General features: G+C 36.8%; 1 protein-coding gene across 1 annotated transcript in view; it reads left to right on the plus strand.

Annotated features, from left to right (window-relative positions):
• LOC135688786 (mediator of RNA polymerase II transcription subunit 23) overlaps positions 1–13,645 on the plus strand; it is a 32,468-nt gene extending 18,823 nt beyond the window's left edge. Inside the window, exons 25-40 of the mRNA XM_065205795.2 lie at positions 240–306; positions 968–1,021; positions 1,889–1,997; positions 2,443–2,514; positions 3,007–3,114; positions 4,335–4,394; positions 4,966–5,079; positions 5,525–5,624; positions 6,494–6,623; positions 7,367–7,470; positions 7,895–8,060; positions 9,090–9,174; positions 9,754–9,968; positions 10,670–10,790; positions 11,886–11,971; positions 12,663–13,645. Of these exons, the coding sequence (XP_065061867.2) occupies positions 240–306; positions 968–1,021; positions 1,889–1,997; positions 2,443–2,514; positions 3,007–3,114; positions 4,335–4,394; positions 4,966–5,079; positions 5,525–5,624; positions 6,494–6,623; positions 7,367–7,470; positions 7,895–8,060; positions 9,090–9,174; positions 9,754–9,968; positions 10,670–10,790; positions 11,886–11,971; positions 12,663–12,816 (1,745 nt within the window). The 3' untranslated portion in view covers positions 12,817–13,645. The remainder of the gene's footprint in view (positions 1–239; positions 307–967; positions 1,022–1,888; positions 1,998–2,442; positions 2,515–3,006; positions 3,115–4,334; positions 4,395–4,965; positions 5,080–5,524; positions 5,625–6,493; positions 6,624–7,366; positions 7,471–7,894; positions 8,061–9,089; positions 9,175–9,753; positions 9,969–10,669; positions 10,791–11,885; positions 11,972–12,662) is intronic.
• The last annotated feature ends 2,047 nt before the right edge of the window (positions 13,646–15,692 follow it).

Consider the following 15,692-nt stretch of genomic DNA (forward strand, 5'->3'; position numbering starts at 1 on the left):
GTGAATGCCATGGCCTTAAACGCTCTTATTTCGAACAAGCCATTGAGTATTTCACGTACAGCTTTTTAGTTGAAATTTCAAACTGTATGCCTCAAACAGCATATGTTCTGAAGAGTGTCAGACGGAAAGCTTAAGTATGATTCAGATTGTTTGTTTTTTGAAAGCCATTTTTAAAATGTCTGCTTCCTTTGCCGTTGTCCATCTTATTATAACTTTTGTCTCGAAATTTCTCTTCGTAGAAATGACAAACGAGAAGGACATTGTGAATTACTTCGCTGGGTCAAACGCATCGGATGTATTCTTGTGGTAAGCACCAGGCACGCCATTGCCAAGAATCTTAAAAATATTTCGAGCTTAGCTTCATCTCTCTTCCATAATTATGTTTTGATGCAACGTATTTTCGATTGCAATTTTCTATTAATTTTGCGTCTTTCCAAATAGTTGTGCTTCTTGCCAGTGGCCAGTTAGCCAAATCTTCCAAGAGCTTTTAGTATAATATTCTCATCCTTCGATTTACATAACATATATTTAAACCTTAACCTGTGCTTAAAGAATACCAAGAAAACATCACTTGAGCAACATACATCGCAAATCGTGTTTGGTGTTGCTTGAAAAGTTTTGGAAAAATATTGTAAAAATTCTTTTATAAAACTTATCACTGAAGAATTTTATCATTTTTATAGAAATTTTTGTGATATAACTGTTGTTTTATCAGTTTTTCCAAACTTTGATAAGATATTAAAGATTTTAGGCAAGCGGCACTGATTGGTCAACCTTTACAGTCATGTGCTCGTGTTTCTGATTGGCCTATTTCGATCAACAACTGGGTATATATTTTTCCTAGCGTAGAGTTTTCGGTCTATGTTCTGACGTTTTAAACTCTGAACAGTGTCAGACGAAAAGCTTTAGTTTACTAAATGTTTGCTTTTTTCTAAGCCTTTGAAAGATTTTTATCATCTTTGTTTAGCGTCTTATGGAAGATACTTTTTGATACCGACACAATACCCACTCTTTGCCACAGGTAAGTTAGAGATAACTATTTTCCCGTCCGCTCTGTATCATTCCATCTCCATAAAATCTAGTAAATTAGTTTTAGCAATATTGATTCCCTTTTTTATGAAAACAATGGAAGTTGAATTCTCTCACAAAAAGGCGAATGCTCGAATTTCCTTGGGCAAAACTCATTATCAATTCGATTGCGCTCTTCGTTGCTAATTTTTCCTGTATTAGTAGCTTTTTCCATTTCAAGGCCATTTTGACCGCCCTCTTGCTGCTGTTTTGAAAATTTACCAATACAGTCTGTCTTGCTAAACCATTTAATAAATGTGTCATGATACTGTAGGTCGCTTTGAGTTTTTGACATCAACTCTATTGGGCATAAACTTCTTTTCTTCATGTAGCAATCAGTCTTTACTGCCAATCGTCTCTCCCCTGTACAAAAGATTTCGAACTATAACCGAGCAAGGGATTGTTCCTGAATAAAATATTTTATTGAGTGTTATATTTTAAAAGTGAATTAATCCACTTTTATTAGCGTCAGACGCCAGACTCTGCTTCTTGAGAATATATTTTCCAGAGATCTTTTAAAAAACTATTCTGGGGATGCACATCATTTTAGAGTCATTAAAATGGTTTGCCGGGAAAGAACAGTTCTGACCCAGTATGAGTGAAACTTGATGTATGATTGCATATGTATGCATGTGATTACCGATACGATTGTCTATGATTACCGTATGATTCCATACGATTGTCTATGGTAACTTTATGATTCCCCAACGATTGTCTATGATTACCGTATGATTCCATACGATTGTCTATGATTACCATATGATTCCATACGATTGTCTATGATTACCGTATGATTCTTTACGATTGCTTTTGATTGCAGAGTGCTTATGGACATCGGCGCGCGAGCATTGTCTACGCATATTAGAGTTTTCGCTGACTTTTTAGTCTATGAAGTCTCCACCGCAGTGGCAGGGGAGGAAGTGAACATCGTAAGTCATTTCAGTTACAAAATGCTAATTGATTGCAAACACCGATTGATCTGAACAACGCTAATCATTTGATACTTCTCCTTGTAATTTTCGCCGTTCGTGCATCAAGTGATTCTAAATTGTGATTTTTCATTGTAAACATTCATTGTAAACCGCAATGTGTAGTATAAAAGGATATCCCTTTGCGCAAATAAGTTACTTTCTCGTTCCTTTTGCCTGTGACACGTTGTTTTTTATGTATAGTCGAGTGCCCTTGTGGTGTATTACCCTTGCATTCTTCAACAGTCCTGTAAGACATGAGGCTATCGTTTTGTGATTTGCAATTACAGCCAAATTACGCCTATGTATTGTTGTATACACCCCTGCCTTTTGGTAAATTAATTCATCATTTACCTTATGTTATTATGCACTTTTGGTGACTGGCTTTGTTCGTTGTCTTTTTAAGTGCATTCAACACTTGAATGATATGGTTTGGAAGTATAACATTTTCCCATTGGATCGATTAGTGCTTAGCATGGTGAGATTATATCGATATACCATGTTATATTGACATGTTATATTGTATTGATACATTTTGTTTTGTATAGTATATCACATTGATATAGTGTATTATATTGATGTATTATCTTTTATTATCTTACATTGGTATGTTATTTTATATTGAAATGCTATTTTATATTACATTACATTAGTACATTATACAATTTGGTGCAATATTATTTAATATTATGTTATATTTGATTCTATTGTATTTTTGTTTTACTTTCTTTGTATTTTATTGTTTTATATTTTGCATAATGTGTCATGCACAAATCTATAAAATGTATGAATTTCTTAGAAAAAAATGTTACAGTGTTACAAAGTGTATCAGATCATATTTGCATCATACTTTTTCACAGTTTCCTATTAGTTAGTTTCAAAGCTTTATTCAAAAAGTTTTCTCTTTTTGTGCAAAATAGATCCGCCAAATAAACACTTTTGTTTATTTATGTTCCTTTTCTATTTAAAGGCCCTACGTCACCATGAAGGCAACGAGGCCCAAGTCTGCTTCTTTATCATCCAGCTTCTTCTGCTCACTCCATCCTTCAAAACACGTGTCAATGCATTTGTTAGGGAGGTGAGCAAATCCTTTTGTGCATTTGCCAAACACCAAAATGTCTTTGCCCCTTCCCCCCCCAGTATAATTACCCCTCTCGATATTCAATATAAGACTATATTATTCAAGTCCTTGAATAATAACACGTTCAGAAGCTGAGGAAAGAACTGAGGAAAGTTAGAATTTTATGGTTCGATATCTTAGAGTGGGTTATTTAGTAAAATTACAGTTTGAATATTCTGAAAAGGCTACGAAGCGACCCATTTGTATGGCAAGTTGAAGGTGATTTTTATTATCCCCCTACCCTCAAAGAAGCCTCCCTCCTGAAATGGTCCTCAGGGGAGCTAATTCGTGGATTCACGGTATGTTGTGAAGTTTATGTTACCGACACGTTTCTGTTGCATATTGTCAAGCCGTGATAGCCAAGCAGGACTATTTGCAGTTTACATGCTTTATATCATGATTATTTTAGGATTATATCCTGCATATTGCGTCAGCAATTCTACTCCATCTATTCTTGAAAGCGTAACGATAATTCTTAATCTACAAAATGGGCGTATAATTTATGCGTTGCCAATAGTGTACCGAAGTGTGACGTCATCAAAAATCTGTTTTTTTGAATTTTTTAAATTTGGCCACATAATCTGAAAGAACGACATAAAATACCTCTCAATATGCAAAATTAGTTAGATATGTTCAAAACTGAGCGAGATATGGCCAATGGGGGGTTAAAGTTTGCTAACGGATTACTGTTATTCTGGCCCGGTTCATAAAGTAATAAAGTGACGTCATCACTTCGGTACTCTCTGTCGCACGTGGGACAAGTAACCTAGAACAAGCCCAATCCAACACGGTATATAGTTCTTTCACCTACTTTTTTCAGTGTTGCGTTTTATGATGTTTCTATTATACAATTTGTTAAACCCACCAAAACACTAGGTAAGGTATAGAACAGCTCAAAGGCACATTGGCTGCTACTTGATTTGAATATTCATTAAGTATTCTGCTATTACGCAAATAGAGGTTCAATGACCTTGATTAACGCCCCCGTAAAATCAAAGCAAAACAAACTCAAGTAACCTGACATACTCCCCCGTTTATAAATATTCTGAATGGTCTTCTCAAGAACTTATCGGATTACTGTCAAAAAAATAGATCACTAGGCCGTGTCTCCTTAGAAGAATTTTCAGTATTTCGTTTTTTTTTTAAAAATTGTCATGTTTCTTTTGTGTTTGTTTCAGAATTCTCCCGATCATTGGCGACAGAATGACTGGCTGAAAAAACACGTGGCTTATCACTTGGTGAGTTAACTGTTGTTATAGCAACATGCCAACCAATAGCTCAACCTCGTTTTTGACACACAACACTACATATTCTGCGTGAAGGCTGGATACTTATCTTCCTAATTTTTCAAATGACAAGGCGCATTAAAGACAATTTATTTGTCGTCATGGCGTGCATCTTGCCTTTTTTGTTTCATTTCTTTGCCTAAATACCACCATTTACCATTACTTCCCCACCCCTTTCCTTTACAACAATGTTGATATTTTATGTGAATGTCAAACAGGATACATAAAGAAAGCACGTTGTACCTTATATCATTTTGTACGAAACCAACATTGTTTCGAAGGGGAGATGGGTATTGCTGTTGACAACCCAGTTTATTAATGTGATTGTACATTGCAGTGCATCTCTGGCTCAGAGGATCTTCGTAAAGAAGGAAAACAAGAAAGTAGTTGACGATATTGATAAACCATCAAGCTTTTTTCAAATATTTTATCCAGTTACTCTATGTTAAGAACCCATGATGGCTGCTCTTGTGGACGCATATACCTCTCCCTTGTATAATTTTGATTTCCCTTTCTGTTTCAGCAATACCCAGAGAAACTCTACTTCGAAGGCCTGTTTGAAGCAAACAATATCAAGCCACCGCAAACTTCATACCTGCCCATGTACTTTGGGAATGTCTGTCTCAGATTCTTACCGGTACGTCACTTTGAATATCTATGTATTACATCAAACATTTCCGGGGCAACCCCAATTCATTCCTAAATTGGCAAGAATTTGGCTGTAGGACTGTTCCTATTCGAGAATCTCCGTCTGTAACGGCACTCCCCATCCTTTTAATCAGTTTTGTAATGCTGGAAGAGCTCAAGCCCAAATTATTTCAGTGCTAGAATTTTTATCCTCCAATTTCCAAATATAAGCCTTCCTTTTCAAAGATCTGTATCAAACCAAATTTTCCCATATTATTTAATTTTGAATTATTTTACCTTTAAAGAGTTTTACTTAACCTCTCATTTTCAATCACTGTTGTTTATTGTTTTATCTTTTAGCTATTTGATATGCTATTAATTCATTGCAATAGTTGTGAATTGCTATGACATTCCTTTCACACGACTTGTTTCAAACATTATCTTGTTCTTCCTAGGTATTTGATATTGTGATACACAGGTTCCTAGAACTACCGCCAGTTTCCAAATCACTTGAGAGTCTTCTCGATACGCTAGGATCCCTCTACAAGTTTCATGGTTTGTCTTGTTTCACCCTTCAGTTTCTATTCTTATAATTCTCTACGTTAGGGGGAAAAGGTCAATTTTAGCTGAAAAGATTGGGGAGGGGATGAAATCGGAATGAAATTCATACGTTTATAAGTTTTTTATTCATTTAAATTCTTTTTCGTATTAAGGGTAAGAAGCTAAGTCACAATAGGTCAAAAAATAATCTTATGCCGTGTGATTTTGGAAAAAGATGAAAATTCATGATTGCAATATAAACTTTCTGAAATTCCTTATTTACTGAAATGTTAGTTTCAATGCATGCCATAGCGAAAGAACATTTAAAAATATAAACAAAATATACAATAAATGCACAGCACTTTTAAAGATTAAAGAGATGTAAAATCTCAAATAACGTAAAGAGATAACTCAATAATGTAAAATCTGAAGCTGCAGATGCCTGTCTAGAACAAATAAGCGTGGTTTCTGTTGATATTGTGAATTATTTTAGGCTGTTGTAAACCCTAAACCGTGTGGGTTGAGAAGGGTAAGACCGAAGAGAAACTGCGACGATATGAACAGGATTAATTTTGTTACAAGCTCTTACTCATGCTTGACTTAAAATCCCAACTCCAAAACCATTCCTAGTCACACGTGCTATAGCGTTAGAAAAAGACTGGGTAGAGTGCAGAATAAAGCTGCGCAGAGGTTGTAGCTGCGAGACCACTTTACAATATAGGCTACTGTAGTTATGCTTGGTATCGGAAGAGGGTTAAGGGTGACATTTTCTAGGCTATTGCAAGTTCTGTCTCCGAATTGAAACATGGTTTTGATATTTAATGTTATTTGTGTATATCCAGAAGATGTACAACTTAATATGTTGTTTTGTATTTATTTTTCAGATCGTCCAATTACATACCTCTATAACACTCTGCACTATTTTGCACAAAAACTCAAAGATCGACCGACCGTCAAGAAGAAGCTTGTAGAAGCCATTATTGGTGCCCAGACTCCTTGTCATCCCCCAGGCTGGTACGAACATTGACCATATACACTTAATATTAAGCATTGTTGGCTGATGATCGCATTGTTGACCGGTAACCTTTTAATAACCGAAGCTCCTACTAGTTGGATTCTGCTGTGTTTCAGAGCTTCCCTGTCTTTTTCTTTATACCTTGCCGTTCTCAATAATCTCGATGGTTAATTCGGGATTATTAGAGAGGTGGGATTATTAAAGAGGTGGGATTATCAAAGAGGCGGGATTAATTTTTCAACGTCTTTTTCGAAAGCAGGCTTTAGTGCTCAACCTGTTCTCTTGTGCTTTCGTGCGGCAACATCGCGTGTAAATTGTGAAGAAAGTGCACGAAAGTTGGTTGGAAAGTTGACGCTGATTGTCTGAAACATTATAAATCCTTGCTGTCATCAAATATGAACGACAAGACACTGCGCTGAATGTCCTTCAAATCTCCAAACACAATTGCAATCCACTAATTTTTTTTCAATCGAGCCCGCCTACAGGGTTATCGAAGAGGCGAGATTAGTTTTCCAATGAATAGAGAAAAGTGGGATTATAAGAGAGGCGGGAATAGTAGAAAGGGCGGGAATACAAAAGAAAATACGGTATTTCATGATGATAAGAAAGATTTCCCCTTTTAAAGATTATCGGGCTTCAAATAATTGAATTGCCCATTGCAGCCATAGTAGCGTGTGCTCTGAGTTGTAATTTTCAAACAACCGTTTTATCTTATTTCAACGTGTGTTTTCTTTCCTTCTAGGGCTTTATCGCAAGGTTTCATTGAATACCTGTCGCGCACCGAGGACATCACGTGGGCGCCTGATCACGCATACTTCTGCACTCTGATTGGTCGCCTTGTTGACAGTATCCTTTCTTGTAAGAAACACAAGACACTTGCCGGTTATTTTATTCCGTTTGGGCTTGTTTTGTTCAAAAGTCGATAGGTTTGGTTTGTTCATATTTTGAGACACATGGATTTGTTATTCGCCTTTTAAACCCTTGCTATGGAAATGATAGGCTTTTGGGAGGTTCAATCCTCCCCGCCTCCTGCTTCGGGCGATCTGAACCCCCATTTCTGTTTGTTTTCAACGAAATTTCTTCTCTCATATCCTACATGTTTATAAAAAAATCCCAATATTTGTAATCATTCGCAAAGAGGCTAGATTTGACAACGAGGCTATCGTGTTTGACAATTCAATCGAACAAAAATGAGGCATAATTTCTTCCATTCCATTAAAGCAGCAACATTTTGAATTGTTAATTTTACGTTTTTCTTGACACTGTTCAGCGATTTCCGGGAAGATGCCTTCGCCATTTCCTTCCTGTGACTGGCGTTTCAACGAATTTCCCAATCCGACGTCACATGCCCTCCATGTGACGTGTGTTGAGTTGATGGCCCTGCCAATCAAAGGCGAGCAGGTCGGAGAAGCATTGTTTAATGTTCTCTATAAAAGGTATATACAATCTCTAGACTGTTCCTCTCGAATCTTGAACTCTTTTTTTCAATTTTTAAAGCTTGGGTTTTGCTTTGTTTATTACCAAACCAAATGATAGCCAAAAAATGGTGTCTTCTGATATTTAGTTTGACATATTGCTGATACTATAATGATAATAATAATAATAATCAATTTATTTAAAGTTGGCACTACATAGCTATTTACAGTGAAATGAGCTAATCCAAGCCAACTGTTAAAACTACTACATCAAATGAATACATGCAAGATTAAACACACATAAAATTTCAAGCATACAGTTAACTTTTGAAAACAGAATTGAAAGTGTAGTATTATAAAAATCGGAGCAATTTAAAATGATAGTATTACAAAAATCCAAGTTGTGGTACGAACGTTCAAAAAAGTTTGCACGTGCAGTTGGTGCAATTCCACCTTTTGATTTTTTTGTAATACGCATTCCTAGATTGAGCATTCCTTATGTTCTGAGGTAAAGAGAGCCAAAGACGTTTCCCTCTATATTTGATAGTTTCGGATTTGTAAATCGTACAAAATGATGAATGTTCTTTGCCCTGACAGCCTTAAAGGTAAATTTATCAATAGATCAGAGATATACAGGTATTCGACAAGGAATCAGCTTGATATTGACATCCCAAGGCAAAATTTGGAATTCTCAAAGGGAAGTTTCTATCACTCTGGAGCCAAAACATGGAATAAGATTCCAAGAAACATCAGAATGAGCTCCACAATTTCCATGTTTAAAAGAAACTTGAAGGGATTCCTGCAAACTTAATAAATTCCCAAAACAAAACACGATCCCTCCGTAAAACAGCAACATCTTTATTTTATACATATTAAAGAAGTAATTGTAATAGAAGTAGTTTAATTATATTTGTATTATAGCTGATAGGGAACTCGTGTATAAAGATTTCAAAATGAAATGAATGAAATGAAAAATCAAATATAGAAGGCAACGTCATACTGGTCACTTGTTGCTAGTGTTGCTAGTTTTTTTGCATTTCTTTATTGCAGTAGTGAGAAAAGTCGAGAACTTGGCATTCACAAAAATATCATGTCTTGGATCAATGCTATCGCAGTGGTTCTTACTTCCTTACCGGTAACATTCTAATCTAAGCTATTGTATTTTTTCGTATTCCTGTTCAAGCTTTATATTCTGTAATGTGTAGTTGTAATGCTCAGACTTCAAAGGCAAAGTGAAGAAACGAGGAATTTGTGCCCAAACCTTATTCGTTAGCCTTTACTGTGAGTCCTCAAATAAGCCCCCGGGAAAGGGGCTTATTTGAAGTTGGAGGCTTATTTGTCAGCGGCCAAATGTATTACCAGGGTAAAATTTCTTTCTCTTTTTGAGAATGGTAAGTATGCTCAAAATGCAGATGTATCAGGATAAACATATGCGAAGGGGGGGGCTTATTCGAGAGTGGGGGCTTATTCAAAGGTGGGGGCTTATTCGAGGACTAACGTACGGTCTGTAAAATGTCTGAAATCTCCTACATATGATATAGCCTTGCCTAACTGATTATTCTAAACGCGCTTTCGTTGTTTTGTAAATTTTATTCCGTGATTTCAGAAATGGCATTTCCATTGCGATTTCTTTGCAATACAGAATTCTTAGCCTTCGCAAAGACATGATTCCCAATAGCATTTCATAATGACCATTGTACCGTCTTTTTTCTAGGAATCATCTTGGATGATCGTCAACAACAAAGTCTCGGAAGTTCTCAAGAAAGACTTGGCCTTAATGACTTTTACTACGATGTCGTCACTGCCTTCCTTCTTCGATTTCACTGCCAATCAAGCATTGCACTGTGAGAATCATGCTGATTATGTGCTTGCATTGTTTCATGCATTTTGGCATCACTCAAGCAATGGCCAGTTTGTCCTTCTGCCAACGTAGGTGCTTTTTGTTCTTATAAGCATATACCGTAAAAGCTTTATAAGGCTCTTAGGGGGGGGGGGGTAATTTTTTCAGTCCCAGAAGGGGATTTTAAAAGAGAGGCGGCTAAATAGAGCTTTTACGGTATACTTCAGACGAAACGACAATTGCCCTTCCAGCTCGAACTGATTTTGTTTTCTTATGTCATTTGCAAAATGCTGTAAAATGCTGAACCAAGTAGTGCTCTGATCGAATTCACAGGGCCCTGTTATAGGGTTTTAGAGACTTTGAGTCGTTTGAACATTTGGTGGATTACGAAACTGTTGAATCCTTTAGGGGTGGGGTTTCTTCTATGCCATTGGCCTCTCTGTATGTAAGCTTTGAATAGTGGAGCCACTATCAACACTCGCTCATAGATTTTCATATGCTTTCGTCTACAAATACAGTTTTTCCTTTCATTTGTTATTCTAGCTAGCAACTACGTATTGCTTTTTGTGCTGTCAGGGACCGTGAAATCAAAAGAGGGCTGTAGTGGTCTCAACATTCAACTGGCTTTTTATTTCCCACTCCTTTGTATGTCTCAGCCCCACTCTTTCCCCACCTCTTGCTATGCCCAGTATCCTTTTTATAACCTTTCTCTCCCTTTCATTTCCTTTAGTGAAATTAACTGTTGTCTCGCCACACTGTATAACAACATTGTTTTTTTCTCATTTCTCAGGTTCCTGCAAGTGCACTTCAAGCCATTGATCAACAACGAAGCTCAGTTGCTCTACATATTAGCACTCTTTGGTCCATTCCTCCAGCGGTTTGGCCTGGAGAGAACCCGATGTCTGTCTACGGTAAGAGTGCTTTTATCTCCTTTCTCTAATACGACACTGCAACGCAGGCCATGTTTGCACGAGTAGAGCTTCTTTTAGCAATCAATTCACCGGGATGTTCTGTTCACACGGGAACTCAATTTTACTTGCTGCGTGTATACGGAATTGAAGCAAGTTGTAATTTTGATCGGAAAGTTGTAAAGTTGCAGTAAACATTTTTTTATTGATTGGAAAAGTTTTCTCTAGAAACTTTCAAAGGTAGTATTGCATTGCCACAAAAGTTGGTTGTTTCTCTTGCAGAAAAGCGAGTTATTTTGTTATTGGCGTCCGATCTAAGCGCCTTTTGTAACAAATGTGGAGCAACGAAATTGAATTTGTGTACGTAAAACTAATTATGGTTTCGAGGTTGCGACGCTGAAAGAATTTCAATGAATAATAACGCGCCGTAAATTATCTCTTTAATAATTTGGTTTCGTGATCAAAATTGTTGCAATATTTATGATTTGATAATTTTGATAAGCTTTCCTGTTTTTGAAAGTTTAGAAATTATCATCATTTCTCAGTCAACAGCATTATTATAATCAAGTAGAGTTGTGATCCATCAATCATTATTATAATCAGTCAATCATTATCATCATCAGTCAATCATTATCATCATCAGTCAATCATTATCATCATCAATCAATCATTATTATCATCAATCAAGCATTATTATCATCAATCACTGCCATGATCAATCAATCAATTAATATCATGATTAATCATCTTCATCAGTCAATCATTATCTTCATCAGTCAATCATTATCATCACCAGTCAATCATTTTCATCATCAATCAATAAATATCATGATCAATCAATCACTGTCATGATCAATCAATCACTGTCATGATCAATCACCACTGTCAATCACTCATTCTTATCATCATCTTCTTAATCATCAACATCACAACTGTCAACATTTCCACCATCCGAACTATCATCATCCGATCGCACTATCAGTTTTGAGCTTCTCTGCACTTAACATGTCACATCGGATTTGTAACATTGCTTTTATTACGTACTTACTCTGATAACTTGACCCTAATTCTTCTCCCATCCCTTTTAACTCTTTCCAGGTCGCCAGTGAAATCTACTTCATTATCGAGCTGGTCTGTCGAGCAACAACACACTTCTACTATGTCGATGTCATATGTGACTTTCTGTATCCTTTCATGTAGACACGTCTCCCTTTTGCTTATATTCGCCCGTCTTTGGGCGTAATAAGATATGAAAAAACGAAAAAGAATATAAGGTACGACTTGATAAGGTAAATATATGTTATCCTAGAAGCCGTCCCAAGCGCCGTTGAATAGAATTTATCACAGGACTAGAAGTTTTGCAAAGGCTATAGTATACAGCAGTTGAACATAAACTCTTCATAAACACACAATGAGTTTTCAATATAGTTTCTCAATTTTTAACGGTTAATCTTGGAGTTTCATGATCAAGGACGATTTAATTTCACAGCAGCTCCGTAGTTTACAACGGAACATTACGCAATACTGCAGAAAACTACGAAAACTACATAATTCTACAGACTGTAACGCAATTCTACAGAAATTTACACAGTACTGTGCAATACTACAGAAAACTACACGATACTACGCAATACTACAGAAAACTACGAAATACTACAGAAAACTACGCAATACTACGGAAATTACGCAATTTTGCAGAAAGCTTCACAATATTACGCAATACTTTGGATCAGTACAGAAGGCTATGCAATACTTTGGAAAACTACGCAATATTACAGGAGACGCTGTGAAAAACGTCCTATGTAAATCGTATGGTATAAGATGTCAGTGGGTAAGATGGTCATATTTTATGTTTCACCTTTAACTGTAAACCAGATACCACATGAAATATATGTTTGTTGGCGATGAAACAAGAGATATTGCTGAGCGAACTATAGTCAATTTTCACGAGTCTTTTCAAAACCGCCTCAAGTTCATGACAGCGGCAGCGAGACGAGAAGAGAACCAAGCCAATCAGCAAGCGAATTGAAAGAGAAGAGGTACGGTTCAATCGAAAGAATCACAAAAATTCTTGCTTTTGTCCTTCTACATCAGTCTCCAGAGTGAAAGGCGAGAAACAAATTGGATGTGGTGCTGTTGAAGCGATGGGTTTCATGTAGAGGAACAGTCCCTGTTGTCAGACCATGCACGTGGAACTTTGTTAAGTCCTTGATGCTTTGAGCTTCTCGAGGCAAACAGACCAAAAACCTGAATAGCAAAGCTATCTTTTAAGAATAAGGAGAGGCGCACATGGCATTTGCCTTGTCTAGACCCTTGGTGGATCATATATCAATTTCGTCGTATGTCCCCTCTATACCGATTGTAGTTCACCCGATTAGCTTTGATTAAGACGACGGCTGTGGTACAATTCTTAATGCAAAATGCATCATAAGATAATTTCTAACAGCCAAATGCATATATTTCCTTAGTCAGTGTCTTGCTATCCTTTTAGGAACTGTGAAGTACTGATATCATTGAACCCCAGCAGCGCCAAAAATTTAAAATGTAACAATTTCAGCATATTGACTTAGAGCAAGAAGTATATGTTTAAAGATCCAGTCTCTTAATATTTATTTAAGTTGCCATGGTATTTAACTCCCACGTGAAGAGGTCAGGACCCTTGTGACCTCATGAGATCAGCATAGAAATATCGAGAGACTTAAAACGACAATGTTCGAGCCACGGGTATTTGAAGGGAAATGTTGGCGGCCTATTCGTTGAATAAACAGATTGGAGGAAGAATGTTGAATCTATCTGTTTTGAGCAAGCAGGGTGCTCCAGTAGCTCAAAAATGGACTTGACCGATAGTATTCTGGCGTTTATTCATTAATCTAATTAGATTTTTAATTATAGAGTACTTGAATTTAAAAAATCACTGGTTTTTTTATGTAAATGCGTCTCCTAGGCAGTTCTTGTTCATGACAGTTCTCACCCAGCCAACGAGAGATGGCTGAAAGTTCCTTAATGAATGTTTCCAAGGTTTTCCTACCAGGTGCCTGGACTTCACTCGCCTACACTGGCATGGTATAAAACCGACGTTCTGAGGCAGTGAGTAAATCTTTATTCCGGAGCTCGTTTGCAATGTGAGAAATGCTGCGCGGGTCTTTTCAAAGGTAAGAATGTTTTTGCACGAAGATAAAGAAATTCATGTGTCAGCAGATTTTGTAAGTATTACGAATTCTCACGAGATACGATCCGGGCAGTGACAAAATCCTTCGGGAAACAAAATTCCTTTCTTTTTAAAAGACTGGTGGATTTTTGTCCTCATGAGGGAATTTTCCTTTGTTTCACATTTAATTCTCCATAGGTTTGTGCCCTTTGGTACTCTGTGTTATTATTTCAGTTTCTTGGCCAACGTAGCTCTCAACCAATTCTTTAAAGTTGGTGAAAACAACCCAAATTGCCTAGTTTTCAGATGTTTATGGATAAACTTTATTTGCATTCAAATGGTATCATTGGAAATGCCTTCTTCTAGCAGTAAAGCCAGAAATTTCAGAGGTGCGTTATTTTGCTCATAGTTTAAATTGTATCGCTGCGGTTTAGATATCTTTTATTGCTTCAGAAATTTCTTCCTAAGCTGAGATATCCGGGAACTCAGATAAAGATTCGTTCTAAGCTCATGTAATTCTGGTCAGAAATACTTATAAATGAGGACCTGTGTTTGGCAATTTGCAATTTTATCTGGAGAAAATTTCTTTATATTTTGAGTATATTTTATATCCCGAGCTCAAACTTTTTGTTATATATGCTGTCGTATTGCACTCTGAAAAATGTCATACGGAAAACTTAAGTACGTTTTAAAATGTTTGCTTTATACAAGCCATTTTTAAGTTATGCGCCGCCAAAAGGTTGCTTCTATCAGCCCTGCATGTTGGTAATGTGAATTTAGTGAACACGTGGCTGGTATTCTCAGCGAAGGTCATCGTGACGTTATAGGCCTAGCGTATATTTGTCAGCATCAATCCTTTGCGCGCTGGATATTGAAAAGACGTTTTCGGTGGCCGAGTGGAGGTTTATAAGCTGCATGTACATAGAAGCATAGGCGAGTACCTAGTAATGGTATTGTTATAAGGGTTGGTTTAATATTTTATTCGCAAAGTTACACGGATGCATTTTATCTCAGGAGGCGATAAATAAAATCATGAAAACGGATCTTTTGATAGAGAATTTCGATTGCTAAAAGCACCTCCTTTGATTTCTTAAAGGCATTTGACGCAGGTAAAAGTGGCTAAGAGCCACTCGACTACGAGCGGTTGACCAATCAAATTTCGTACAGAGAAAAACACGTGAACAGTTTCCGCCTTTCTGCAAATTGGTGAAATCCTAGAGCAGCGCGCAGTGGTTTCACGTGAGCAGTTTCCAATTACATTCTTGTGTGCGTGCTCTGATCAAGTTATTTTTGGATTCGCTGTACTTATGCATGTCAAATGCCTTTAAGTGCTTTGCCCCCTCTCAAAATTTCCAAAGGGGATCATGCTCCCACGCTCTTTGGTTTTTGGCGCCTGTGCACAAACGTTTATGTTAGCATCAACTAACGTCGTGTCTTATTGCCCATTTTGCAAGTTAATATCCTTGGCTTATTACAGCAGCCTAGACTTGAACACAAGAAATAGACCAGGTGTGCAATTCTACAAATCCTCTGGGCTTTCGTAACAGTTAATACCGTTTTGAGGCAGCAAATCGAAGATTAATTCGGTTAGGCCCACTTGTTATGAAGGAAACAATTAATATTTGCGCGTGCCTATTAAATCTTAAATTCTCTTTCTGATGCAGATTACAGGATGTAAAATATTTGAAAATAAGGATTTACTTTTCTAAATGAAGGAACGAGTGTCTTTGCTTAACTAGATCATCTTTCAATGAGTA

Source organism: Rhopilema esculentum, chromosome 9, assembly GCF_057945365.1.
Source record: "Rhopilema esculentum isolate cy_ngs chromosome 9, ASM5794536v1, whole genome shotgun sequence".
Taxonomy (NCBI): domain Eukaryota; kingdom Metazoa; phylum Cnidaria; class Scyphozoa; order Rhizostomeae; family Rhizostomatidae; genus Rhopilema; species Rhopilema esculentum.